Below are 27,475 nucleotides of genomic sequence, written 5' to 3' on the forward strand. Positions count from 1 at the left end.
CATTATTGAGTTCTTTGAGAAGGTGACAAAACTGGTGGATGAAGGGAAAGCAGTTGATGTGGTACATATGGACTTCAATAAGGTGTTTGATAAGGTTCCATTGATAAGGTTCCACATGGTAGGCTATTGCACAAAATATGGAGTTTCGGGATTGAAGGTGATTTAGCAGTTTGGATCAGAAATTGGCTCGCTGAAAGTAGACTGGGTGGTGGTTGATAGAAAATGTTCATCCTGAAGCTCAGTTACCAGTGGTGTAAGACCTGTTTTGGGGCCACTGCTGTTTGTCATTTTATAAATGATCTGGAGGTGGGCACAGAAGGATGGGTTAGTAAATTTGCGGATGACATTAAGGTAGAGAGTTGTGAATAGTGCCGAAGACTGTTGTGGGTTATAGAGGGACATAGATAAGATGCAGAGTTGAGCTGAGAAGTGCCAAATGAAGTTTAATGAGAAGTGTGAGGTAATTCATTTTGGAAGTAGTAACAGGAATGCAGAATACTGGGCTAATGGTAAAATTCATGACAGTGTCGATGAACAGAGATATTTCTGTGTCCAGGTACATAAATCCCTGAAAGTTGCCACCCAGGTTGATAGGGTTAAGGTGGTATAAGGTGTGTCAGTGTTTATTGGCGGAGGAGTGAATTTTGGTGCTACAAGGTCATACACTTCAGCTGTACAAGACACTGGTAGTGTCGCACCTGGAGTACTGCGTGCAGTTCTGGTCACTGCATTATAGGAAGGATGTAGAAGCTTTGGAAAGCGTTCAGAGGAGATTTAATAGGATGTTGCTTGGTATGGAAGGAAGGTCTTACGAGGAAAGGCTGAGAGAACTGAGGCTGTTTTCATTAGAGAGGAGGTTGAGAGGTGACTTAATCGAGATGTATAAGACAATCAGGGTTAGATAGGGTCGAAAATGACAGCCTTTTCCTCGGATGAAGGCTAACACAAGAGGACATAGCTTCAAATCGAGGGGTGATAGATATAGGACAGATATTAGTTTCTTCACTTAGTAGGGGCGTGGAAATACCTTCCTGCAAAAGTAGCAGACTCACCGATGTTAAGGGCATTTAAATGGACATTGGGCATACATATGGATAATAATGGAACAGTGTAGGTTAGATGGGCATCAGATTATGTTCACAGGTCGGCACAACATTGAGGACCAAAGGGCCTGTACTGTGCTGTAAGGTTCTATGTTAAACAGGAAAAAAGGCATGGTCTCAGTGGTTTTGATCACTAAGTAGAAAATTTAAGCTAGGGGAAATCCTGATCGTCAAAAGAAATTCAGGAATAGATTTCCAATAAACCTCAATAGACTTATTTAAGTTAGCTTCTAGTATCAAATGTCTGTGAGGCACTATTCTGGCAGACATCTACGATACCTCAGAGTTACATGTGACAAAATGGAATAAAATTGGAGGAATAGAATATCAGGAGATGGAGAATAGTTGAGTTATAAGTAGCAAACAGAACAATGCTAAAGTAATAAAAGAGTAAAGCTATAACCTAAAAGTGATATAAAAACAATATAAAGAAAATAACATGCTTTGAATTCAATTTGGACCGAGTAAGCCAATTGTTCAAAGACTAAAATCAGTAGTTGTAGTGTAAGGGAGGGGTTAATGAAGGTGAAATCATTAACTGGAGGCATACACTGGAGATTTTAAACAATTCCATTATACAGACCTGGATTTAAAAGTGATTTAGTAAATAGAGATGTTCTGGTTACAGTGAAACAAATCTCTATAAAAAGAATCGATTTTATCTTGGGGCATAACTTGGTTAATTCAAAATTCATATTAGCCTCAGTGAAGGTAGTGGAACAACCAAAGTTAAAAAAAAAAACAGATATAGTAGTCAGAACATTCGACACTGTTTCCTGTGATGTGACTAGATCTCAGGCCCATAGAATTATTATTAGCAGAATGTTATTATTTACAAGACAAAGAACTAGTGACAAATTGGAGACAACCTCAACTACCAATTTATGAGGAATGGGCAACAGTCTATTAGCTGATGGCGCTGAATATCATAACAAAAATCATGAGCAGCTCATAAATTTCCAATAGCTGGTCATTTGCTATTAGGTAAACAGGCTAAAATGCTAAAACATTTTTATTGGTCAGGATTACACTAGGATGTGGTCACATTTTGCCAGACACATAATATACATCAGATATTGGGGAAATCCTAACCAGTTAAGCCTGTGCCTTTAATTGCGATAAATTTTCAAATAATTGTTTGCAGTACCTTAACACATTACTTATGACTCTTATCGAAAAGAAGGAATTGCAATAAATATCATTTGACAATCATAGATGTGTTGATAACATTTTCTGAAACCATACTTTTGGGAAAAATGCTTGTGGAGAAGTTAGTTCAATTTTTAACAAGATATGGATAATCAGAAGAAATAAATTAATCCACGATTTGATTGTAGATCACAAACATTTAAAATAACAGTAGAGTTTTGAAATAATATGATATACGTCATCTCAAAAGGCATCAGACAGATGGCATCAAATTTTAAAGACCATGATTCAAGCTTAATCAGGAGGTCTTAATAATGAGGGTGAAGTAATTTCCTTGTTACTGTTTGCCAGTGAGAATCTATTAGACACCTACTAAAACTATGACAAACACATAAATCAACTTGTAAATAGATGAGCAGAACATGCCTTTGACTATTTGGGCAGGGGTGGCTAACCTTTTCTCATGGACAGGTCGTATTTCAATTTTTCTCTCTCAGGAAGTCAGTGAGCAAATTTTAGAAAGGGTTGCTACAGCAGGAAACATGAATGCATTTTTAAAATTTAAGAAGCAATAAACTGATTAGTTAAATGAATAATTAACAGAAATGACCATTAAAAAGTGCCATGCAGCAAAATTTAATAAAGTCAACTTTGCCTTCCTGATTAAGCAGCTACAGAAAAAAGTGGGGAAAAAAAAAGAATCAGTCCCAATTCATGATCACCAGGGAATGGGTGGTAACCCAGACTAAGGTAAGGAGTTTGGTTCAGCTAATACTGATCTTAGAGCCCTTCTGATTTAGCACTCTTTAAATGGATGTCAGCAGAATTTTCATGGAAGTAGGGGTCTGAGGCGAGTTGACACAGCTTGGGGTTTCTTCTGCTCTGCTTTCCCTCACTAACTTTTATTCCTTACCTTTCTTTCTCATATGTCTCTCACACACTCCTTCCTCTCTCTATATTCCGACCCAGTCTCTTTTGCCCTCTAAAGTCGACTTACTCTGCTCCCTTTAGCTTCAAGGAAATAACCCATGGGCCTTTGCATTCCAAAAGCTTCCACTTGTACTATCACCATGCCATCAAGCATTTCAGTTTGAAATGAAAGTGGCCAAGTGATTTTTCTTTCCTCCCTAGAGAGATTTAAATGCAAATTGGAAAAAAGCTACTTAAGAATAATTGACAGGAGCAACTCTCATTCTCCCACCTCACCGTCACAGCCTGACGCAATTTCCCTCAATTATCTGACTCTCACTGCCTTCTCTCTGTGGTAAGAGTCACTGGCCTCGTGCTGCTCGCTGCTCCTTCAGTCACAGACCGGCTCACTCCCACATTTGCTGCTAGTAGGCTTACAAAACGCCTCTGACTGGAGGCACAACTCCTGGCAAAATCTTCCTCTTATACTTGCATTTAAAACTCCAGCTTCAAACAAAACAAAAAAACATTTGTATATTATTTAAATCCTCTTATGGCACAGCAGCTGTGTGGAGTAAATTGGAGTTTCTAAGATGCTGCTGCAAATTTATAAAACTGGATACACAAGCAGCCTCACTTAAGAAGTCAAATTTCATTTCACTGTAAAACACACAGTTTCAACATATTTGATTATAAAAACATTTTTGGAACGCTACTTTCTTTGACTAAGCTCCTTTTGCATGAAAGAAAAAATTGCTACTCATAACAATGAGAACAGTTCAAAGGTGCTTTACAGTTAAATACTCTTGAGGCGTAGTCACTATTGTAATGTAGGAAAAACGGCAGCCAATTTGCAGACAGCAAGGTACTTGAGACAGCAATGTGATAAGGACCAGAATTTTTGTCAAATGTTAAGGATGAACACTGGATACTGGAATGTTACCCAACTCCTGTTTATACCAGTACTGTAGGAATAATTGCAGCCATCTGAGAGAGCAGACTGAACCTGTTTTAACAGCTCATGTGAAAGAGTTTCCAGCAGTCCAACATTCCCTCAGTACTGTACTAGGGTTCAGCTTAGATATTAATATTAAATTCCTAGAGTGGGATTTGAAAGCATACCCTTTTGGATTAAGGGATAGCATTACCAACTGATGTTTCAGGGGCAGTGAGTGTTTTGGTACTTCAACCATGTGACTATAAAAGCTATTTGCTACATTGTAATACTCCCAATATTAAATGATCAAGCCCAATCTTCAAGCATTTCTACGCAGGACCGAATGCCATACCAGCCAGGAATTCAGCTTGGTTGAGTTCTCCAACTTTCGTTCTGCAGGACTTAGAATAAAGAAAATTATGAAAATTTAAGTAGCACACGACACAACGTATCTTGCATGTTTAACAGTATTTAATGTAAGTTTAGCACCACACCAATGTTTGTAGACTTTTCCTTCAAGTATCATCCTTAAAGGAACTTACTGTGCACAAAAGAACAAGTGATTAAACATAAACAATTTTGTTTAGAACATGGTTTCATTTATTGAAGGCAAAGCTGATTCCAGCAATTGCTGCACAAGTTCTTACACAAAAAAGACATGAACACAAAAGCTTAGAACAGAAACCATTTTTTCAAGGGCCCTATAATCTTTCTTGCAGTGCTCCTGTTCCCCAGAAATATAATTATTCCAAACAGCATACATGCATGCAGGTTGTCAACTCATGCCCTGGTACTTCTGCTAACCTTCTGGGACTTGTCAGCTCAGTGAACAGACTTGGGGTGCAGCGAGGTGATTAAGTACCAGAGTAGTTTTAGAGTTAGGTGACCAGAGCAGAACAGTGGAATGTTTCAGTGGGTTGGCTGTGGAACTGCGCTTCTAACTGTGGTGCAGAGCACTGATTTTAAACAAAGACTCTGGAGCGGGGGCTTCTCTTTGTTGTTTTCAATCTCTAAGTCTTTATTACTGTGAAGAGGTTGTTATACACCATTTCCCTCAAAAACAAAAAATGAATTCCTTTTCTCCACTTCGTCCTAGTGTTGCACTGCTTACCAACCTGGCCTGAATGTTCTAGCATCACCCAAGCTTCATACTTTACCCCATAAGCATGAGATATTGGTTTTGAACAGTTCTCAGCAACTCAGACAAGTAACTCTTCCATCCCAAATAAACAAATGCATTCCTACAGTTACATCAGCTATTGCCATCAGAAATTCAACTGAAGCCTCAACTGAAAGTGTATTCACTACTGTGATTTAAAGAATGGCTTTAACAGGCATGTTCCATGTGACTCTGCAAACGATACATTCAGATCTTTTCACAAAGCTCAAAAAGGACAGAAATGTTTCGTTACATTCAAGAGCCTGAAACTTTTACTGGTATGATGACCACAGTGTATGACCCATGCTTTTCGTTTTCAGTTTTAAATTGTAAATGGGAGTAGCAGGTGGCCACAAGCAGCAACAAACAGCCACAAGTACAAGTGGCCCACTTACTCAGTCACACACACCTGCTTTGTGCCCCGTTTTGCTGAACCAGCAGCATTGCTGGACCCTTTTTCCACTTTGAAAGACACTGCCAAATTGGGAATAAAAATTACCATCAGACAGAAGCCGACAAAAGCTGTTCTTATCTAGTAATTAAAAGAAGCCTGAACTAGAACTAAATAGATAAATTAACCCTTTCAAGGTTGGTATGCTATAGTAAAATTTATAGCTACTGTTATAATCAAAAACCACTAATTTAAAATTCTTAGCAATTACTGCTTTTTTTGTTTTAAGCAGAGCTCTCTGCTGCACGTCTTATCACCATTTTAGCTAGGATTGCTACAGAACAGTATCACAAGTATTTAATATTGTAATTACTACTGCAGCTATTGACATTAACCACTAGTTTTTCCTTTTAAAAAAATCTATTAGCTAAAGGTGCAGTGATGTGAAGCTGTTTTCAAACACACAAAACCCTTGCCTGTCTGAAAAGTTGCCTTCATATAAATTCACTAACAGAATGCCTCCACACATCCTTATGTAATAGGTTTGAGGAAAGCTAACAAATGGGCCAGTGTCACTACATTTAGAGATTACAAGCACACCTGTTCCTTAACAGAGCAGAAAATGATCACTCTCAAAAACCAAGATGATAAGAGGATTTAAAAAACGTAACCACGTCCTCACCAGCAGAGCATTCATTAGCTGATTCTCCTCTTTTTTTTACAATGCAACACCACTTCAGCCCACTTGACTTTTCATTCCCCATCTCATCTCTCTTTATTACCCAACCGTATTAGAGATGTATAAAATGGAGAAGAACGCAGGAGATCTTTGACCAGAATCAAGTGTTTAGGAGATAACTGAGTGAGGCAGGTGATGGACCTTCCTCTGGAAGTGACAGGAAGCATGTAATGTTCTTTTTTATTTTTTCCTCAGCAGCAGCTTTGTGCACACGCAGCACTGGTGGAGTGCTTACGCCCTCTCAACAGCAAGAAAACACAGAGAAGAGAGGGCTGCCACCTGCAGGGGACCGTGGGTTGTAATGCAAACCCAACATGCCTTGAGTTGTGTAACCTGGATTCACCGGTCATGCCATTGTGCCTCTCAGTGTGGTGGATTCAGTGTGCCGAGTCCTCGCTGTTGTTTCTGTTTCTGCTGCATTAGCAGCTGCTCCAGTGCAGAGGGTCCAGGATGCATCATTGAACTTGACCAGATTGACTGAAAGGGGAGAGGGGAAATGAACAAACCTGTTATTATGGAAATTTGACATCCCATAAAAAAATATTTTTGAGTAAAGGAATGAGTATAGACAGAGAGTGCACATCCCAATTAATAGAACAACTGTCATAGCATCATAAAGTCATAAAGCACAGAAACCGACCCTTTGGTCCAACTCATCTGCACCAGCCACACATCCCATTCGGACCTAATCTGACTTGCCAGCATGTGGCCCATAACCCTATCACCCCGTCCTATTCATATATCCATACAGGTGCATTTTAAATGCTGTATTTGTACCAATCTCCACCACATCCTCTGGCAGCTCATTCCATATACACACACACCACCCTTTGCGTGAAAAAGTCACCCCTCAGGTCCATTTTAAAATCTTTCCTTTTTAAGAAACCTTCCCAAGTCCAATTTCAGACTAGGTAAATATACAGTGTTTGACTAACAATCTCACATCTAATTTAGCCCCAAAATAATAGTTTATTGGAATTGTAGTCTTAGTAGCTGGATCATTTAATTACTATTAAAAAAAAATCCCACAAGAGTAATGTTATTCCAGAAGGAACAAATAAATTTATATTGTTATAGCATCTTTTACATCTGAGAGGCATATTTCACATCAGAAAAGGGTGCTGATTGTTTAGAAAGTCAACTCTGGGTTCAAATGTGATTGTGGCAGCTGATTCAATTGTAATTTTCAAAAGGAAGCTGCATAATTATGGAGGAGGAAAAATTTTCAGGGTGGTAAGGAAAAAGGTATGGACTAAGACGAGTTGGGTTGTACTTGCAGAGGGAGATGCTGGGCTGAATGGCTCATGTGCTATAACTATTGACTTTTTTTAAAAAAGATCTTTAAATGTAGGGGAGAAAAAAAAAGAAGCCCATTTGCACATACCAAGATGCCACAAACAACGAAGACAATTGATTAGATGAGCTGCTCTGGTTCTGGTGACTGAGAAGTGTTAACCACCTAATTGTATTTACTTCTGCATTCATCCTTGAAAAAACTTATCTAAGTTACTTGAAACCAGCACCTTATGTTTGGCCTTCTATTCCAAAGATCAATATATAATGATCAAAATACACAAGCAGGGGTGGTGGGGGAACTTGCACCTAAAAATGGATAAATACACTGGGAAAAATTAATTTTGGGGCAATCAGAAAAAAAAAATTGCCCTCATAAGTGAAACTGAGATTTTGATAGTTGCTCCTTTTCAACATTTGTGGCTGTTAAGGTTTCTCAATGAGTTTAATCAGCAGCAAGTTCAGGAGGGAAGCAGCCTATGAGGAGAGAGTAGCAGTGAGATAATGAGTGGTGTTTCTGAACAAAGTTGGTGAAACTGGGGAAAGAAGAGTCAGCTGGTAGTAGAAGGTTGGGCAAAATCTGCCAGGTAAAGCAAGAAGTGAGTGGCTACAAAGTGACATGGGGGAAAGGGCAAGGGGAAAGGGGCAGAAGCAGGTGACTGGAAAGGGGTGGGGTGGGGGGAATGGAGGGCAGAAGATTGACATGGGCTACCTGTCAAGAAAGAATATTTGGCAAACTGTCAGCCAGTGAAACCTGAAGTCACAAGTCAGGAATTCCTTGCAATTTAATGTACTCTTTATGAAGTGTGCCAGATATTGAAAAAACTGTTGGTGCTAATTTATGTCTGTTGTCTTGTTCCAATTTAAAGCTGGTGGTGTCCAGGAAATACAAGCTTTCCTTGTACTTATGTTTAAGATTATTAGAGGGTTGATTATTGAAGTTATGAAGAATAATTCTAATTTGGCTGAGTGTCCAAATACCACACCACAATAACTACATGACTATGTCTCACCTAATGAAGGAGCTCACGAAAATCAAAAGTAGCTCCTGAAACTAAAAAAAACAGCCCCAGAAAATCAAAACGTAGCCCTCAGGAAATCTCAAGAACCATAAAGTCATAGACAGAAATGTTCAGCATGGTAACAGACCCTTTGATCAAACTTGTCCATGCCGACCAGATATCCTAAATTAATCCAGTCCCATTTGCCAGCATTTGGCCTATATCCCTCTAGACCCTTCCTATCCATGTACCCATCCAGATGGGTTTTAAATGTTGTTACTGCATCAACCTCCATCACATCCCTTGCCATCTCATTTCGTACACACATGACCCTCTGCGTGAAAAAGATGCCTTTAGGTATCTTAAATTTTTTCCCTCTGACCTTAAACCTATGCTCTCTAGTTCTAGATCCCCCTACCTTGGGATAAAGACCTTGGCTACTTACCCTATCCATGCCCCTCATGACTTCTATTAGGTCACCCCTCAGCCTTCAACACTTTAGGGAAAATAGTTCCAGCCTATTCGGCCTTTCCCTTTTGCTCTAACTCTCCAACCCCAGCTTGTTTTCTTTTCTGCATGCTTGCAGCATCTTTCCTATAGCAGGGAGACGAGAACTGAACACAGTATTCCAGAAGTGACCTAACCAATGTCCTGTACAGCTACAACATGACATGCCATCTTCTATATTCAATGCACCGATTAATAAATGCAAGTGTATCAAATGCCTTTTTCACTACCCTGTCTGTGACTCCCGAACTATGAACCTGCACCTCCTAAAGGTTCCTTAAAGGTGGAGCCGTCAAAAAAAACTATTTTGACCCATGATCTATAGCTGGCAATTTGACCAGCTACTCCACCCTCTCTTTGATGCCTTGATCCCAAATCCATATTCTTTCCTATTCCTGCATTCTCCCAATATGGTCCACCACTGTTCCCTCAAGTCTCAAGACACAAATGTAGTTGGCATGATGGATTTTGCAATTCATTATCAGATCGAGATGAATATGAAGGTACCAGCAGACCAATTCTCCTCTCTTAAATCTACCTGATATTTCAGAATTGTCTGTAAAAAGAACCTTGGACCTCTCCATTATCAGCAATCTTCTTAAACCACAGTTCTCTGCACTCACAGCTCAAACACCTAATGTGTGGAGATCGTGAACTTCTGAGACCTTCGGTTCAGCCGTTTCTGCTGCTCAAATACCTTAGCATTTTTAACCAAACCGAACTACTCAATCATCCTCTTGCGATACCCTTAATTTTCAACTCTATTTCTGGAGCTTCCTGCCTCATTCCTTATACTTGACCTAATACCCATGACCTTTGACCTTGTAAGCTACGTCCTCACCTCAAATTTCACCATTTCCAAAACAATTAAACTGTTATTTTCAACCCAAATTTGTACCATCTTTCCTGAAGATTCTTATACATCTCTCCAGATGCCTTTTAAATGTTGTAGCTGTACCCAGTTCCATCACTTCCTCTGACAGCTCGTTCCATATATACACCACCCTCAGTGTGAAAAAGATACCTTCAGGTTCTTTTTAAATTTTGGACTCTGCCACTTGGCTAGTTTCCCTATCCATGTTCCTCAGGTTATAAACCTCTAAGGTCACCCATCAGTCCTTCTCCCATGACTGATCATGGAACATTTACCTTATCTGTTCTGCAACCTTTGACACAGGTTACTATAACACCATTTCTAATATGCCCAATTGGTTATTCAGCTGTCTAATTTACTGTCTAATCATAGCCAGAGTATCTCTAGTAACAGCTTCTTCTCCAATCTTTATACAAGTCTCTAGGACATTTTTGTGCCATCTTTTGTACGTTAACCACAATGCTGCCCATTTGGCAGCATCATCCACTGATACAAGTAGTTCTTCTGTAACACGATGGTTGCATCCTTGTGCAAATCCACTTTACAGAAAAATCGCACTGTAGAAACAGCGCTTAAAGTGTTGTTAATGTAAGTGCATTATAACCAATGCACCTTTTAAAAATTCGAGCTTTAGAAACAGTGTCCCTAATTCGTCAATCACAACAACAAATACGCATTAACAAAATGTGTGTTACAGGAGATCTGTATGGATTAGCTACCAAACATATGCTGATGACATTCAGCTCTATTTCTTCATTGTGGTTAGTCAAAACCTTGGCTGACATCCATTCTCGGATGAGCTACAATTTCCTTTAGCTAAATATCAAGAATGAAGCCACCACAGACTGTACCTTTGCCACCAATTCCATTCCCCACCCTGTCTTAGGATGAGTCAACATCAATTGCAATCTTGGCATCCTATTCAATCAAGTTTAGTTTTTGAATCCACATACTCTCCTTTAAACCAAACACCTACTTTCACCACTTTGAAGTCACCTACTTCTGTCTCAGCCATCCCCTGCTGAGACCCTCATTAATGTCTTTGCCATTTCCAGACTTTACATGTGTTGGGCACTACTGTGAAACTATCCCCACGTGATAGTGAGCCTGCAGCCTGTATTACAGTCTGCTTTATTATCTACGATACCATTGTCATAGTCCATTACGTTTCAATGCCTGTTGTGTGGGGAATTCACTGATGTCAGATTGGGCTGCTATAACTAGCCTCAACATTTCAGTCACAGCAGCCTATATCACCGCCTGTGTCCCTGCTAACTTCATCTGCGGGAAGTGCATCCAACTCCAGCTCCTCGAAAACTGCGTCAGGGAACTGGAGCTAGATGGACTTCAGATCATTCAGGAGGCAGAGGGAGTTATTGAGAGGAGTTACAGGGAGGTTGTCACACCTCAGGTACAAGACAAAGGCAGATGGGTCACAGTCATGGGACAGAAAGGGAACCGGCAGACAGTGCAGAGATCCCCTGTGGCCGTTCCCCTCAATAACAAGTATACCATTTTGGATACTGTTGCGGTGAACAACTTATCAGGGTTCAGCCATGGGGTACAGGTCTCTGGCACAGTCTGTCCATGTTGCTCATAAGGGAAAGGGGGAAAGAGGTGCAGAGCATTACTCACTGGGGACTCCATAGTTAAGGGGACAGACAGAAGGTTCTGTGGGAACAAGAGAGACTCACAGTTGATATGCTTCCTCCCAGGTGCCAAGGTTCATAATGTCTCACATCGGGTTTTTGGGATCCTTGAGGGAGAGGGGGAGCAGCCCCAACTCGTGGTCCACATAGGCATTAACGACATAGGTAAGAAAAGGGGTGGGGATTTCAGTCAGAAATTCAGGTAGCTGGGGTGGAGGGTTTTAGATACCTGCATGATTGGGGCTTATTCTGGGATAGGTGGGACCTCTACAAACAGGATGGTCTACACCTGAACGACAGCAGTACCAAATCCTGGCAGGGATATTTCCTAATGCTCTTTGGGAGGGTTTAAATTAATCAGCAAGGAGATGAGAACCTAAGTGGTAGTTCCAGGGTCCAGGAGGTTGACAGTATTGAGGTCAGAAATAAGGTTGCAAGAAGGCACTAGCAAGGAGGAAGGTAGTTTAAAGTGTGTCTACTTCAATGCCAGGAGTATCGGAATAAGGTGGGTGAACTTGTAGCATGGGCTGGTACCTGGGATTTCAAAGTTGCGGCCATTCAGAGACATGGGTAAAGTACGGACAGGAATGGCTGTTGCAGGTTCGGGATTTAGATGTTTCAGTAAGAACAGAGAAGATAGTAAAAGAGGGGGAGGTGTGGCATTATTAGCCAAGGACAGTATTATGGTGGTGGAAAGGGCGCTGGAGGACCCGTTTACTGAGGTAGCATGGGCTGAGGTTAGAAACAGGAAAGGAAAGGTAACCCCTATTGGGAGTTTTCTATAGGCCCCTGAATAGTTGCAGAGATATAGAGGAAAGGAAAGGAAAGGAAAGGATAAGAGCTAGAGTAACAGGATAGTTGTTATGGGGGCCTTTAACTTTCCAAATATTGACTGGGAATACAAGAGTTTGAGTACTTTAATAAGTTAGTTTTTGTCCAATATGTGCAGGAGGGTTTCCTGACACAGTATGTAGACAGGTTAACAAGAGGGAAGCCACATTGGATTTGGTACTGGATAATGAACCCGGCCAGGTGTTAAGATTTGCAGCTAAGCCAGAACTTTGGCGATAGTAACCACAATTTGGTTATGGTTACTTTAGTGAGGGAAAAGGATAGGTACATACCGCAGGGCAAAAGTTAGCTGGGGGAAATGCAATTATAATGCAATTAGGCAAGATTTAGGATGCATTGGATGGGGAAGGAAACTGCAGGCAATGGTCAAATTGAAATATGGAGCTTATTCAAGGTACAGCTGCTGCGTGCCCTTGATAAGTATGTACCTGTCAGGCAGGGAGGAAGTGGTCAAGTGAGGGAGCTATGGTTTACTAAAGAAGTAGAATCTCTTGTCAAGAGGAAGAAGGTGGCTTTTGTCAGGATGAGACGTGAAGGCTCAGTTAGGGTGCTTGAGAGTTACAAGTTAGCCAGGAAAGACCTAAAAAGAGAGCTAAGAAGAAACAGAAGGGGGCATGAGAAGGGGGCATAAGGCTTTCTATAGGTATATCAGGAATGAAAAGAATGACGAGGGTAAGATTAGGGCCAATCAAGGACAGTAGTGGGAAGTTGTGCGTGGGGTCCAAGTAGATAGGAGAAGCGCTAAATACATTTTTTTTTGTCAGTATTCACACTGGAAACAGACAATGTTGTTGAGTAGAATACTGAGATACAAGCTACCAGACTAGATAGGATTGAGGTTCACAAGGAGGATATGTTAGCAATTCTGGAAAGTATGAAAATAGGTAAGTCCCCTGGGCCAGATGGGATTTATCCTAGGATTCTCTGGGAAGCCAGGGAGAAGACTGCAGAGCCTTTGGCTTTGATCTTTATGTCATCATTGTCCACAGGAATAGTGCCAGAAGACTGGAGGATAGCAAATGCTGTGCCTTTGTTCAAAGAGAGTAGAGACAACCCTGGAAATTATAGACCAGTAAGCCTTACTTCGGTTGTGGGTAAAGTGTTGGAAAAGGTTATAAGAGATAGGATTTATAATCATCTAGAAAGGAATACATTGATTAGGAATAGTCAACACAGTTTTGTGAAGGGTAGGTTGTGCCTCATAAATCTTGTTGAGTTCTTTGAGAAGGTGATCAAATAGGTGGATGAGGGTAAAGCGGTTGATGTGCTATATATGGATTTCAGTAAGGTGTTTGATAAGATTACCCACAATAGGCTATTGCACAAAATATGGAGGGTGATTTAGTGTTTTGGATCAGAAATCAGTTAGCTGAAAGAAGACAGAAGGAGGTGGTTCACCCTGGAGTTCAGTTACTAATGTACTGCAAGGATCTGTTTTGGGGCTACTGTTGTTCGTCGTTTTTATAAATGACCTGGATGAGGGCGTAGCAGGATGAGTTAGTAAAAATTGCGAATGATACCAAGGTCAGTGGAGTTGTGGATAGTGCTGGAGGATGTTGCAGGTTTGACAGACATAGATAAGCTGCAGAGCTGGGCTGAGGGGTGGCAAATGGAGTTTAATGCAAAAAAGTGTGAGGTGATTCACTTTGGAAGGAGCAACAGGAATAGGAGTGTACTGGGCTAATGGTAAGATTCTTGGTCGTGTAGATGAGCAAAGAGATCTCGGTGCCCATGTACACAGATCCCTGCAAGTTGCCACCCAGTTTGATAGGGTTATTAAGAAGGCATACAGTGTGTTAGCTTTTATTGGTACAGGGATTGGGTTTCAGAGCCATGAGGTTATGTTGCAATTCTTAACTCTGGTGTGGCCACATTTGGAGTATTGTGTACAGTTCTGGTCACCACATTATTGGAAGGGTGTGGAAGCTTTGGAAAGGGTTCAGAGAGATCTACTAGGATGTTGCCTGTTATGGAGGGAAGGTCTTATGGGGAAAGATTGAGGAACTTGAGGCTGTTTTCGTTGGAGAGAAGGTTGAGAGGTGACTTAATTGAGACATATAAGATAATCACAGGGTTAGATAGGGTGGACAGTGACAGCCTTTTTCCTCAGATGGTGATGGCCAGCACGAGGAGATGTAGCTTTAAATTGAGGGGTGAAAGATATAGGACAGATATCAGAGGTAGTTTCTTTACTCAGTAGTATGAACGTGGAATGCCCTACCTGCAACAGTAGTAGACTCGCCAACTTTGAGGGCATTTAAATGGTCAGTGGATAAACATATGGATGAAAATGGAATAGCGTAGGTTAGATGAGCTTCAGATTGGTTCCACAGGTTGGCACAAAAATAATCGAGGGCCGAAGGGCCTGTACAGCGCTGCAATGCTCTATGTTCTAAACCCCAGTGTCAGTCATCATCCTCAGATCAGGAAAGCAAAATAGGAATCAGGTAGGACTAAGAAAGGAATCTGTCAGGTATCATACCTTGAAACTGTCCATGAGCAATGTGGACGAGTCATCCAGTGTGGTGTCTGGGGCAGCCCACGTGTTGCTAGGTGTACCACCCTGATGCCAGGTATTGTCTGAAGAGGAAGATGCAGCAGGTAGATAGTCCAGGCCAAATCCACTCATTACTGTGATTTTTTTAAAAGAAACAGAAAAAGGGCAAGATTAAATATACTGTATGTTAAAGATTATTTTAACATACATTCTAAAAGGTTGAAAATACTGGCGATGGGTTGACATGATAGTCAATATTATATTTAGCTTACATTGCTACTAAAATGAAGGTGAAATATTAAGATCACAAATAAACACTGCATAAGAAAAGGATAATTATTTTAGTTTAGATTTCTCGCCCTTTGATCTATTGTGTAGTTAAAATATTCATTATATTAAGTGATATATCTGTAATGAAAATTTATTTTTATACAGCACTTTATCACATTAAGATGACTGAAAGTGCTTCATGCAAAGAACGGATTTTGAAAGCACATGACCACTGATGTTTAAGTTAGCATGACAGCCATTCTGCACCAATTTCATTCCACAAACAATTGTGAGATGAATGATTAAATAATATGGGCCTTTTTGGTGTTTGCAGCAACGGTATTCGGCACACGAGAAGTCTCTATTCTTTGAATAGCACTATATGACATTTAACATTCAGATCAGTAGGCAGATAGTGATTCAGGACGTTAAGGGATATAATTTAATTTGTTTATTATTGCTGCAGTCAAGAGAAAATGATAACTTGTGCCTTTAAAGACAGTTTCTTGACGGCTTGTTAAAGTTTTAAATTCTTTTATTTTCCTGACCATCCGTTGATCAAAAATTATTGTTTAATCTCAGGCCACCTTTCCTTACGGAAATATTGAGCCTGTCAGGAAACCCAAATTAACATTCACCTTACCTGAACTATTTCACCATTTTCAACATCCACTCATTATCAGGCTCAATAACTTATATGGTTCAGTCTGTGGACTATATAGCGAACCATTTAAAAAGAAACATGCATAGGTTACAGGCAACAGAAATTGTTTATTAACTTTAGACTTTTACAAACTGAACTGAACTCAGTTCCAAAAACCTTAAGTGGCCTTTTCTAAACATAGCTAAGCCATCCATTAAAGAGGCAAGAAGACAGCAATATTTGAGGATATGTACTTTACCTGGCTTATCAGTACGTTTCATGTTCCAGCGGTCAGCCAGCCTCCTCTCACTGTTATCAGGCGTTCCAATCGGTCCAAAGCCAGAGAATGAGTTCTGGTTGTGAGTTGGAGGAGAACTTGGTAGGCTGCTGGGATTAGAGGAGTGTGGAGACTGGCTTGCTGGTGTTGAATGATCTATTATGTGTAGAAAGAACACAAAAATAGCAAGTGAGAATTCTTGCACCCAAATCTGTAATAGTTCCACTAAGGAAGAAAGAAAAGGGTTATCATTTTATTAGCATGGACTTATGGATTGAATTTGAACCTAGATTTTAGGAATTGAAACTTAGTCAGTTAATTACTAAGATGTTTATTGGTGTTTTGAGTTTTTAAAAATGTGAGCTTATTACTTTTCCATGAACAAAATGGAAATTAGTGTCCTTAATTAATTGATTACATGGAGAAAGTGAGGACTGCAGATGCTGGAGATCAGAGCTGAAAAATGCGTTGCTGAAAAAGCACAGCAGGTCAGGCAGCATCCAAGGAGGAGAATTGCCGTTTCGGGCATAAGCCCTTCTTCAGGAATTGACTGATTACATGATCAATTAGATAATTACTGCAGGGATTAAAAAAATGGAAATAGTCTATATCCTTGATCAATTTTTAAATAGTGTGATTGGAAACAGCATCTCACTTGCAGCTACTCAAAATCATGAAAGGAACATTTTTAGTTGTGAAATGTTTCACAGTTCTTTATCTTTGCAGTAAGCAAAGACTGCATCTTAAACACTAACCTGAGCTGGCAGGAAGAGAAGGGGACCAAGGGTTTCCATCAAATAGTGAGTAGCAGGAGGCTTCCTGGAACGCTTGGGGTAGTGCATTCTCTGATTTCCCACTTGGTGCTAAATTCTTGCCATAAACCTCACTGAAGATGCTGTTATTCTGAGAGTTCTCCTGAAAGCAACAGGAAGAATGTAATAAGATCATTAGAAATGGCATGCTATTAGAATATTAAAGTTAAGACATCATTCCAATGGTATGTTTCATAACTATCGTCACCTGTGTCCACATTTCAGCTTGAATTTCCACACCTGATGCAAGTAACTAACGTCTGAGCTAAACTGACACTTGCAAAGAAATCAAAATAAAATCAAGCTAAAAGTAAATAAATATCTTCATACAACTTTCTTTTTATAGAAAAGTATTACTTCTCTATGCAAACTTTATAATATAATGTTGTTCTTAGGTGATTCTATTCCTGTGTGGCTACCAGAGTCAAGTTGCAATAGCGTAAATGAAACCAGAAATACCAGTAGAGTACTGAACTAAAGATGCAGAGTAAAGTTTGCAATATACATCTTAACACAAAAATTACCTCCATGAAGAGCTGTCAATTAAATAAGTGTATTTTATTTCACAGAATCAATCCTGGCATTTAGGAAACAGGAGGAGAAAAGGCACACAGTTTGCCCTAGTTTATTCAAAGGAACTTAATGACTAAGTAGAACATAGAACACTATAGCACAGAATAGGCCCTTCAGCCCACGATGTTGTGCCGACCATTGATCCTCATGTATGCACCCTCAAATTTCTGTGACCATATGCATGTCCAGCAGTCTCTTAAATGTCCCCAATGACCTTGCTTCCACAATTGCTGCTGGCAACGCATTCCATTCTCTCACAACTTTCTGTGTAAAGAACCCGCCTCTGACATCCCCTCTATACTTTCCTCCAACCAGCTTAAAACTATGACCCCTCGTGTTAGCCATTTCTGCCCTGGGAAACAGTCTCTGGCTAACGACTCTATCTATGCCTCTCATTATCTTGTATACCTCAATAAGGTCCCCTCTCCTCCTCCTTTTCTCCAATGAAAAAAGTCCGAGCTCAGTCAACCTCTCTTCACAAGATAAGCCCTTCAGTCCAGGCAGCATCCTGGTAAACCTCTTCTGAACCCTCTCCAAAGCATCCACATCTTTCCTATAATAGGGTGACCAGAACTGGACGCAGTATTCCGAGTGCGGTCTAACCAAAGTTTTATAAAGCTGCAACAAGCTCCAGACTTGATAAAAGATCTTAAAGTAAGGGAACACTTAGGAAGCAGCGATCATAATATGGTAGAGTTCAGTCTGCAGTTTGAAAGAGAGAAGGCAAAATCGGATGTAATGGTGTTACAGTTAAATAAAGGTAATTACGAGGGCACGAGAGAGGAACTGATGAAAATCGACTGGAAGCAGAGCCTAGCGGGGAAGACAGTAGAGCAAAAATGGCAGGAGTTTGTAGGTATAATTGAGGACAGTGTACAGAGGTTCATCCCCCAAGAAAAGAAAGATTAGCCGGGGAGGGATTAGACAGCCATGGCTGACAAAGGAAGTCAGGAAATGTATCAAAGAAAAAGAGAGATCCTATAAAGTGGCCAAGAGCACTGCGAAATCAGAATATTGGGAAGACTACAAAAACAAACAGAGGATAACAAAGAGAGAAATAAGGAAGGAGAGGATCAAATATGAAGGTAGGCTAGCCAGTAATATTAGAAATGATAGTAAAAGTTTCTTTCAATACATAAGAAACAAATGACAGGCAAAAGTAGACATTGGGCCACTTCAAACTGATGCTGGAAGGCTAGTGATGGAAGATAAGGAAATGGCTGGAGAACTTAAATACTTTGCGTCAGTCTTCACAGTGGAAGACATGAGTAATATCCCAACAATTAAAGGGAGTCAGGGGGTTGAGTGGAGTATGGTTGCCATTACAAAAGAGATAGTGCTAGAAAAGCTAAAAGGTCTTAAAATTGACAAATCTCCTGACCCCGATGGACTACATCCTAGAGTTCTGAGGGAGGTGGCTGAGGAAATAGCGGAGGCGTTGGTTGAGATCTTTCAAAAGTCACTGGAGTCAGGGAAAGTCCCGGATGATTGGAAGATCGCTGTTGTAACCCCCTTGTTCAAGAAAGGATCAAGACAAAAGATGGAAAATTATAGGCCAGTTGTTGGTAAAATTCTAGAATCCATCGTTAAGGATGAGGTTTCTAAATTATTGGAAGAGCAGGTTCAGATTAGAATAAGTCAACATAGATTTAGTAAGGGGAGGTCATGCCTGACAAACCGGTTAGAATTCTTTGAAGAGGTGACAAGTAGGTTAGACCAGGGAAACCCAGTGGATGTGGCCTATCTAGACTTCCAAAAGGCCTTTGATAAGGTGCCACACGGGAGGCTGCTGAGTAAGGTGAGGGCCCATGGTGTTCGAGGTGAGCTACTAGCATGGATTGAGGATTGGCTGTCTGACAGAAGGCAGAGAGTTGGGATAAAAGGTTCTTTTTCGGAATGGCAGCCGGTGACAAGCAGTGTCCCACAGGGTTCAGTGTTGGGGCCGCAGCTGTTCACGTTATATATTAATGATCTGGATGAAGGGTCTGGGGGCATTCTAGCGATGTTTGCCAATGACACAAAGTTAGGTGGACAGACAGGTAGTACTGAGGAAGTGGGGAGACTGCAGAAGGATCTAGACAGTTTGGGAGAGCGGTCCAGGAAATGGCTGATGAAATTCAACGTGAGCAAATGTGAGGTCCTGCACTTTGGAAAAAAGAATACAAGCATGGACTACTTTCTAAACGGTGAGAAAATTCATAAAGCCAAAGTACAAAGGGATCTGGGAGTGCTAGTCGAGGATTCTCTAAAGGTAAACATGCCGGTTGAATCCGTGATTAAGAAAGCAAATGCAATGTTGTCATTTATCTCAAGAGGGTTGTAATATAAAAGCAGCGATGTGCTACTGAGCATTTATAAAGCTCTGGTTAGGCCCCATTTGGAGTACTGTGTCCAGTTTTGGGCCCCACACCTCAGGAAGGACATACTGGCACTGGAGCGTGTCCAGCAGAGATTCACACAGATGATCCCTGGAATGGTAGGTCTAACATACGAGGAACAGCTGAGGATCCTGGGATTGTATTCATTGGAGTTTAGAAGGTTTAGGGGAGATCTAATAGAAACTTACAAGATAATATATAGCTTGGAAAGGATGGACGCTAAGAAATTGTTTCCGTTAGGCGAGGAGACTAGGACCTGTGGGCACAACCTTAGAATTAGAGGGGGTAAATTCAGAACAGAAATGCGGAGATATTTCTTCAGCCAAAGGGTAGTGGGCCTGTGGAATTCATTGCTGCGGAGTGCAGTGGAGGCTGGGACGCTAAATAGCCTCAAGGCAGAGATTGATAAATTCTTGATGTCACAAGGAATTAAGGGCTACGGGGAGAATGCTGGTTAAGTGGAGTTGAAATGCCCATCAGCCATGATTAAATGGAGGAGTGGACTCGATGGGCCAAATGGCCTTACTTCCACTCCTATGTCTTATGGTCTTACCAAGATCTCACGACTCTTAAACTCAATCCCCCTGTTAATGAAAGCCAAAACACCATATGCTGCTTTCTTAACAACCCTGTCTACTTGGGTGGCCATTTTAAGGGATCTATGTACCTGCACACCAAGATCCCTCTGTTCCTCCACACTGCCAAGAATCCTATCCTTAATCCTGTACTCAGCTTTCAAATTCAACCTTCCAAAATGCATCACCTCACATTTATCCAGGTTGAACTCCATCTGTCACCTCTCAGCCCATCTCTGCATCCTGTCAATGTCCCGCTGCAGCCTACAACAGCCCTCTATACTGTCAATGACACCTCCAACCTTTGTGCCATCTGGAAACTTGCTGACCCATCCTTCAATCCCCTCATCCAAGTCATTAATAAAAATTACAAACAGTAGAGGCCTAAGGATAGAGCCCTGTGGAACACCACTCACCACTGACTTCCAGGCAGAATATTTTCCTTCTACTACCACTTGCTGTCTTCTGTTGGCCAGCCAATTCTGTATCCAGACAGCTAAGTTCCCCTGTACCCATTCCTCCTGACCTTCTGAATGAACCTACCATGGGGAACCTTATCAAATGCCTTGCTAAAAGTCACTATACAACAATATCTGGAAGATTATTTCCTTAATATATCTTTAAATTTAAACATTTTAAATGACCTCCTGCTGCTGAGAAGTTAAAAAGCATTACAAATATTAGTTAATTTTTAGAAACAGGTTTTGATTTTACTAAATCTACCTGGTTGAGTGAAAAGGGTGGCAAAGATAACAAGGAAGAAGACGTGATTAGCTCAGAAGGTCTCTCAAGTCGTGATCTGTTCGGCATCTACATAAAAAAAAGATAATTAAATTACATTAAAAAAGTGAATGCTTGAGAAAGTATGTCACATCTACTATGCCTTATTAACTTATTAAAGTACATTTATACAATGAATGACTGAATTAAAATAGTCACATTTGGCTTTTCTAACATTTGCTGATACGTTCATTAACTCTTCTGTGTAACTTGGGATCCATAAAACAACTAACAGATCAGATAAGCTGTATTCTATTGGCCATTCCCAACTTCCCTTGAGGTGGTGAGCTACTTTCTTGAACTACTGCAGACCATCTGCACGTGTAGGTACATATTGTTTTTAGCCAGATAGCTCCAGGCTTTTGATCCAGCAATAGTAAAGGAATCACATTCTAGTTACAAATCTAAATATTGAAAGAATTAGAGAAGAATTAGAAGATTTACGTTCTGCCTTTCTGTCCATTGTATTTGTTCTTTTAGGTGGCAGAGTTTGTGGGCTTGGAAAGTGTTGTGAAAAGAACCTTTGTGTGTTGCTGCAATGCATCTTGTAAATGGTAAACATGCTGCTACTGTGTATCAGTAGTGGAAGAACTGAATGTTCAAGGTGGAGGATGGGTGATCAAATGGGTTACTTTTTCCTAGTTGATGTCAAGCTTCTTGATTCTTATTGGTGCTGCATTCATCTAGGCAAATGGAGAGTATTCCATCATGCTCCTGACAATGGGGTAAGTTACTTGCTGCAAAATTTTCATCCGCTGATGTGCTCCAGTCGTCACAGTATTTATTTAGCTAATCCAGTTTCTAGTCAGTAGTAACTGCAGGATGCAGATATTGCTGTTTTCACAATAGTAATACTGCTGAATAAGTTTTCTTTCCTCCCTTTACAGGTTGCTGATGACACCACCATGCTGAATTTTCACATCATGCAATCAACTTTAGGCTTTAACCAGCAGCACTTGACAACACCGCCTGCTACACTGGATTGTTCACAAAGGTTGTGCAGAACATGCATGAACTCAGTTTCTCACACTTTCATAGGACCAAACGGTTGTATGTTCACCTCGTAACACTCATTTCACCAGTGGGAAAGACAGATGATGGAAATGAGTGGGGAGCGGGGACATGGAAAGAGTCCATAATACATATCTTGTAACTCAGGGTCTCTGAAGAAAGAAATGATTGAGCAGTAGCAGTCAATGATTGGCTTTCAGTGGAATTCACAGAGGAAGAAGTTGGAGGAAAGCACATCATGCATGAAAGAAGTCAATGTGATAATATGTCCTTCCATGGAAAGTGTGAAAGGTACCATGAAATGCTCTTGCGTACCTTTAAAATCATGAATAATTAATGAATGAAAGAGCAAGGTCATGTGTGCACCCACAGTGCCACCTTTGTACTGATGATAGTGTCTTGCACTTGTGGGAAGCCAGTCATGTCTGGAAAGCCAACATTCGGATAATTTAGATTGGAATCAGCAACACTGACATAACTGCCAGCACTGGCAAACATCCAGTCACCTGTATCATCTAGGAGATCCTAAAACTGTCTGTAGAAGAACTCTGGAAGGATCCAGTGATTTAAAAAAAAAACCGAGGGCTGTGGTGACTCTAATTACCAGGTCCATCAAGTGGTAGGCTGTCAAGGAGGCTGCATTTATCCATCATTATTAGACCTAACATCTTAAGGCACTGGTGTTCAGCCTCATCGAGGAGACTGATCTTACGTTTTTGTGTTGACAACACTGCCTGTGCTACAGCCCTCTGCTGTGCAGTTACAAGTCTGTCAGCAGCAGGCTCTAGTAGGTGCTGTCAGTAATCAACTTCTGTGGGCTAACACAAAGAAGCAGCAGCAACTATCTTTAAGCATTAGAGCAAGTCTCTGAAGTGTAGAAAATTAGCTGCATGTTGTACAGTTAGCATTGTGGTAAAAGTACTTCACACAAAATCTTTTCCCACTAACTGGTATTAAAGCATTTCTGAGCATTCAAAAGTTTGCTGATTTTGTCCAAGATTGGTTCAGAATCCTTGATTGCTGTTACGTACTTGTTTTAGTTTCACAGATAAGTTTCAAGAAGATTGGAAGATTGGAAAACCCATGAACCTGATGTTACAGTGAGTCAATATTTCTTTAATTAGGCAGCTTAACCCACTCCAGTCAAATGGGAAAGTTGAAAGTTCAAGCCTATACTGTTAAATTCAGTAGTTTTACCTTTTGTTTAGAATTCAATCTTACAATCTACCACCAAGAATCAGCAATAAACAATAATTTAATGAAAGATCAAAAATAGTAAAGATGCCAAATTCCCAAAGGCTAGCTCTCTCATTAAGGAGAGATGCCTGGTGGTGAGTTTAACCAGAGGGTCACACCTAGAACAGGGAAGAGGCTGAGCAGATAGCACCTTCATAGTTACCTTAATCGATGTGGAATTGAAATACTGTTGGCATCACACTACATCACTAACCAGCTGCCCAGCCAGCCAAACCCCAGACAAAGATCAACTATAACAATAGTATAAGCCCATAAGATACAGGAAGAGGAGTAGGCCACTCATCCCTCAAACCTGGTCCACCATTCAATAGGATCATGGCTGATCCAACACATTTCACATTCACTTTCCCGTTTTTCCCTTACTGTTCAAAAACCTATCTCAGCCTTAAGTTTACACAAGGGCTCAGCCCCCACAGCTCTCAGTGACCATAAATTGCAAAGACTCTCAAATCTTAGAAGAAATTCCTCATCTCAGTCTCGAATTGGCACCCTTTAATTCTGAGGCTATACCCTCTGGTCTCAGACAGTTCAATGAGGGGAAATATCCTCTCAGCATTTACCCTATCAAGCCCCTTAAAAATCCCATATGATCATCGCTCATTCTTCTGAACTCCAGCCCACCTCAGGCGACTGTATGGGGGGAGTTTACACATTCTCCCTGCGAGTGCGTGGGTTCCCTCCCACAGACCAAAGCCGTGCAGGTCAGGTGCATTGTCCACAGTAAAGATTAGAGTGGTGCTGGAAAAGCACAGCAGGTCAGGCAGCATCCGAGGAGCAAGAAAATCTATGTTTCAGGCAAAAGCAATTCTTGATGAAGAGCTTTTGCCCGAAACGTCGATTTTCCTGCCGCTGGCATTCTGCCTGTCCTGCTGTGCTTTTCCAGCACCACTCTAATCTTGACTCTACTCTCCGGCATCTGCAGTACCCACTTCTGCCAAATTGTCCATAGTATTGGGAGAATTAGTTAGGGGTAAATGTAGGGTAATAGGGAAAGGGAATGGGTCTAGGTGAGTTACTCTTCAGAGGGTGGTGAGAGCTTGTTGGGCCAAATGGCCTTTTGCCACACTGTCGGGAATGTTATCTAATCTGTAGGGAATCTAATCCAGTGAGTAGAATCCCAACCTGTTGAACTTTTGCTCATAAGACAATCCCTCCATACCAGGATCATCCTGGTAAACCTTCTCCCAAGTGCCTTCAATAAAATGATGTATCTTCATAAATTAGGGGACCAAAATTACCCTCCGTACTCCAGAATACAAACCAAAAGTACAGTGGATGCTGTAAATCAGAAACACAAGTTGCTGGAAAAGCTCAGCAAGTCCGACAGGCCTTTTACCTGCATGCAATCATTTATTAAAGTTCTGAGGAAGGGTCATTGGGCCCAAAATGTTAACTCCGATTTCTCTTCACAGATGCTGCCAGATCTGCTGAGCTTTACCAGCAACATCTGTTTCTGTCTCCATACTCTAAATTGGCCTGTACTTTGGCACTAAGATTTCCCTATGCTTATATTCCAATCCCAGTGGAATAAGGAGCAACATTCCATTAGCCTTCCTAATTTCCTGCTGCACCTGTGTGCTAACTTTGTTTCTTGCGCAAGTACCCCTAAATCCCTTTGTGATGCATATTTCCTGCAGATTTTTACATTTAAATTTCTTTTGTTTTCCCTTCCAAAATGAACTTCATCTTTTCTTACATTATACTTCATTTTTCAACATTTTGCCCACTTAATCTATCAATACCTCTCTGTAAACTGTTTGCATCCCTCACGTAGCCTGCCGTTTCACCTATTTTTGTGTTGTCTGCAAATCTGGGTACAATATATTGGTTTCCTTACTTCAGTCCACTAGCATATACTGTAAATAGCTGCACTCCCAGCACTGATCCCAGTGGAAGCCCACTGGTTGCCAACTGAAAAAGAACCAATTTGCTGCTTCTTTCTCATTAGCCAATTCTCTAGCTATGCCAACATTGTGGGCCTTTATCTTATGACTTAATGTTTTGCGAGGTATAATGTAATATGCTTTCTTGAAGTCCAAATACATTACATCTACTGATTCTCCTGTCTGTCTACTCTGATAGGAGACTTCCTCAAAAACTAATTTTCAGACATTATTTCTCTTTCATGAAGCCATACTGACTCTGGTTAGTTAGATTATGATTTTCCAACTGTTCTCGTATTACTTCTTTAATTCATTCCAACAATAGATGTTAGGCTAATTGGTCTATAGTTACCTGCTTTTTGCCTGCCTCCCTTTTTGAATTAGGGTGCCTTCAAGATGACAATATAAACCCATGAGTGTGTTGCATAGTCAACATCATGTTTCTTGTTACCTGGAAATCAGGTCTTATGGTCTGACAAGACTGGCTAAAAATCATATTACTGAACTGAACGGGAGAGAAGGTTGATTGGAGAAAGCTACGAGCTTCATGCTTTAAAATTATAAATGAAGCTTAAAAACTTAAGAATTCAAAGTATCAATTTTATATTTAAAAGGCATGTAGCAAAGGGATCTGGAAATTTTCACATTTTATTTTATGCTCAGTTAGATAAATGCAATGCATTCCTGATGTTGTCTAAGTAGAGAATAGTGAAGTACTTCAAAACTGAAAGCAGTCCAATGTCAAATGCCTGCAAACCACATAGTTCAGCTCGCTTCCAAGAGCAGCATTTACTATGTTATGCTATATTAGCACATACAGCAACATAAACACAACTTTCAGTTTTTGGAATCAATAAAGATCCGTGTCAGTTATGCCTCAATTGTTGAGATAACAGGACTTAAGAATATTTTTGCATCAGAAAAGAACAACAAAACCCAAAATCCTATCCAATATAACTTCTTTAATCCAGTAATTTTATATAAAACTACCTCAATTCTAGAAATGTCAAATTTAGTTGTGCACTCTACATAATTGATTATTTCATATCAGATGTACAACACTAATGTGGAAATCTAGTAGATTCCCCTTAGCATACTTACCAATTCAACAGATTATTTTATGAAAAAGGCATAAGCATTTTGGAGACAATACCGGAGCAACTGAGTCACAGTGACTGAGATTATTGGAGGTTGTTAACTTTTAGAACTCAAGGTTTATATAAATTTTAATTAAAACATGCAAAGATATTAAGATTTGCACAGCATCTATAATTGAACAATTTACAACATGTACAAATTTAACACATTTTCTTCTTTCTCTAAGAAAAAGCAAATTTTAGTTGAGAAAACTATTTGAAATATTACCTTGTAGTTTCTCTTCAAGTAATTATGAAAAAACAAAGAATTTGCTGGAGACAGTTATAAATGGTCTACTGATGCATTCGAGAAAAGTGATGCAAATGTGTTCGTTCAAACAGACAGAGAAAAAGAGAGAAATTGGAGAAGGACAAGGGAAGAGGAGAAAAAGGATCACAGAGGAAAAAGATTGAAGGGTGGCAAGAAAGAAAGAAGTGGAGGCAGAACTCAATAGGAAGGATAATGGTCAGTGACATTGAAGACAATAACAATATGTAAGTACTTGTTAGTGAATTACTGCCACCTATTTCTCGTCAGCCTGACCATCAGCATCATGGATTTTCTTTCACTTAATGTGCAATTCTGGAGGAGCAATTTATAACTAATTACTTGATAGCACAAAACTTGAATACCAATGGGGTAAAATAAGATATAGGAACAGAATTAGGCCATTCGACCGAAAGAGTCTGTTCCACCATTTGATCAGGGCTGATATGTTTCTCAACCCCATTCTCCTGCATTCCCCTGTAACCCTTGATCCCTTATTAATCAAGTCTTAATTACACTCAATGACATGGTCAACACAGCCCTCTGTGGCAA

The 27,475-nt window shown here is 40.4% G+C and overlaps 1 protein-coding gene across 3 annotated transcripts in view; it reads right to left on the reverse strand.

The window, feature by feature from the left end:
• Positions 1 to 4,551: 4,551 nt before the first annotated feature.
• The window catches only part of smg7 (SMG7 nonsense mediated mRNA decay factor), a 152,040-nt gene continuing 129,116 nt past the window's right edge, over positions 4,552 to 27,475 (reverse strand). For all 3 annotated transcript variants that reach the window (XM_087990744.1, XM_043699524.2, XM_043699526.2), the window contains 5 exons: positions 21,312 to 21,398; positions 17,006 to 17,165; positions 16,233 to 16,406; positions 15,046 to 15,194; positions 4,552 to 6,864 (listed from right to left, as the gene is read on the reverse strand). In XM_087990744.1, coding sequence (XP_087846870.1) covers positions 6,751 to 6,864; positions 15,046 to 15,194; positions 16,233 to 16,406; positions 17,006 to 17,165; positions 21,312 to 21,398 — 684 coding nt within the window. In that variant the 3' untranslated portion in view covers positions 4,552 to 6,750. The remainder of the gene's footprint in view (positions 6,865 to 15,045; positions 15,195 to 16,232; positions 16,407 to 17,005; positions 17,166 to 21,311; positions 21,399 to 27,475) is intronic.

Source organism: Chiloscyllium plagiosum, unplaced genomic scaffold, assembly GCF_037043375.1.
Source record: "Chiloscyllium plagiosum isolate Xiang-an unplaced genomic scaffold, Cpla_swu_hap1 HiC_scaffold_9, whole genome shotgun sequence".
In the NCBI taxonomy this organism is placed as follows: domain Eukaryota; kingdom Metazoa; phylum Chordata; class Chondrichthyes; order Orectolobiformes; family Hemiscylliidae; genus Chiloscyllium; species Chiloscyllium plagiosum.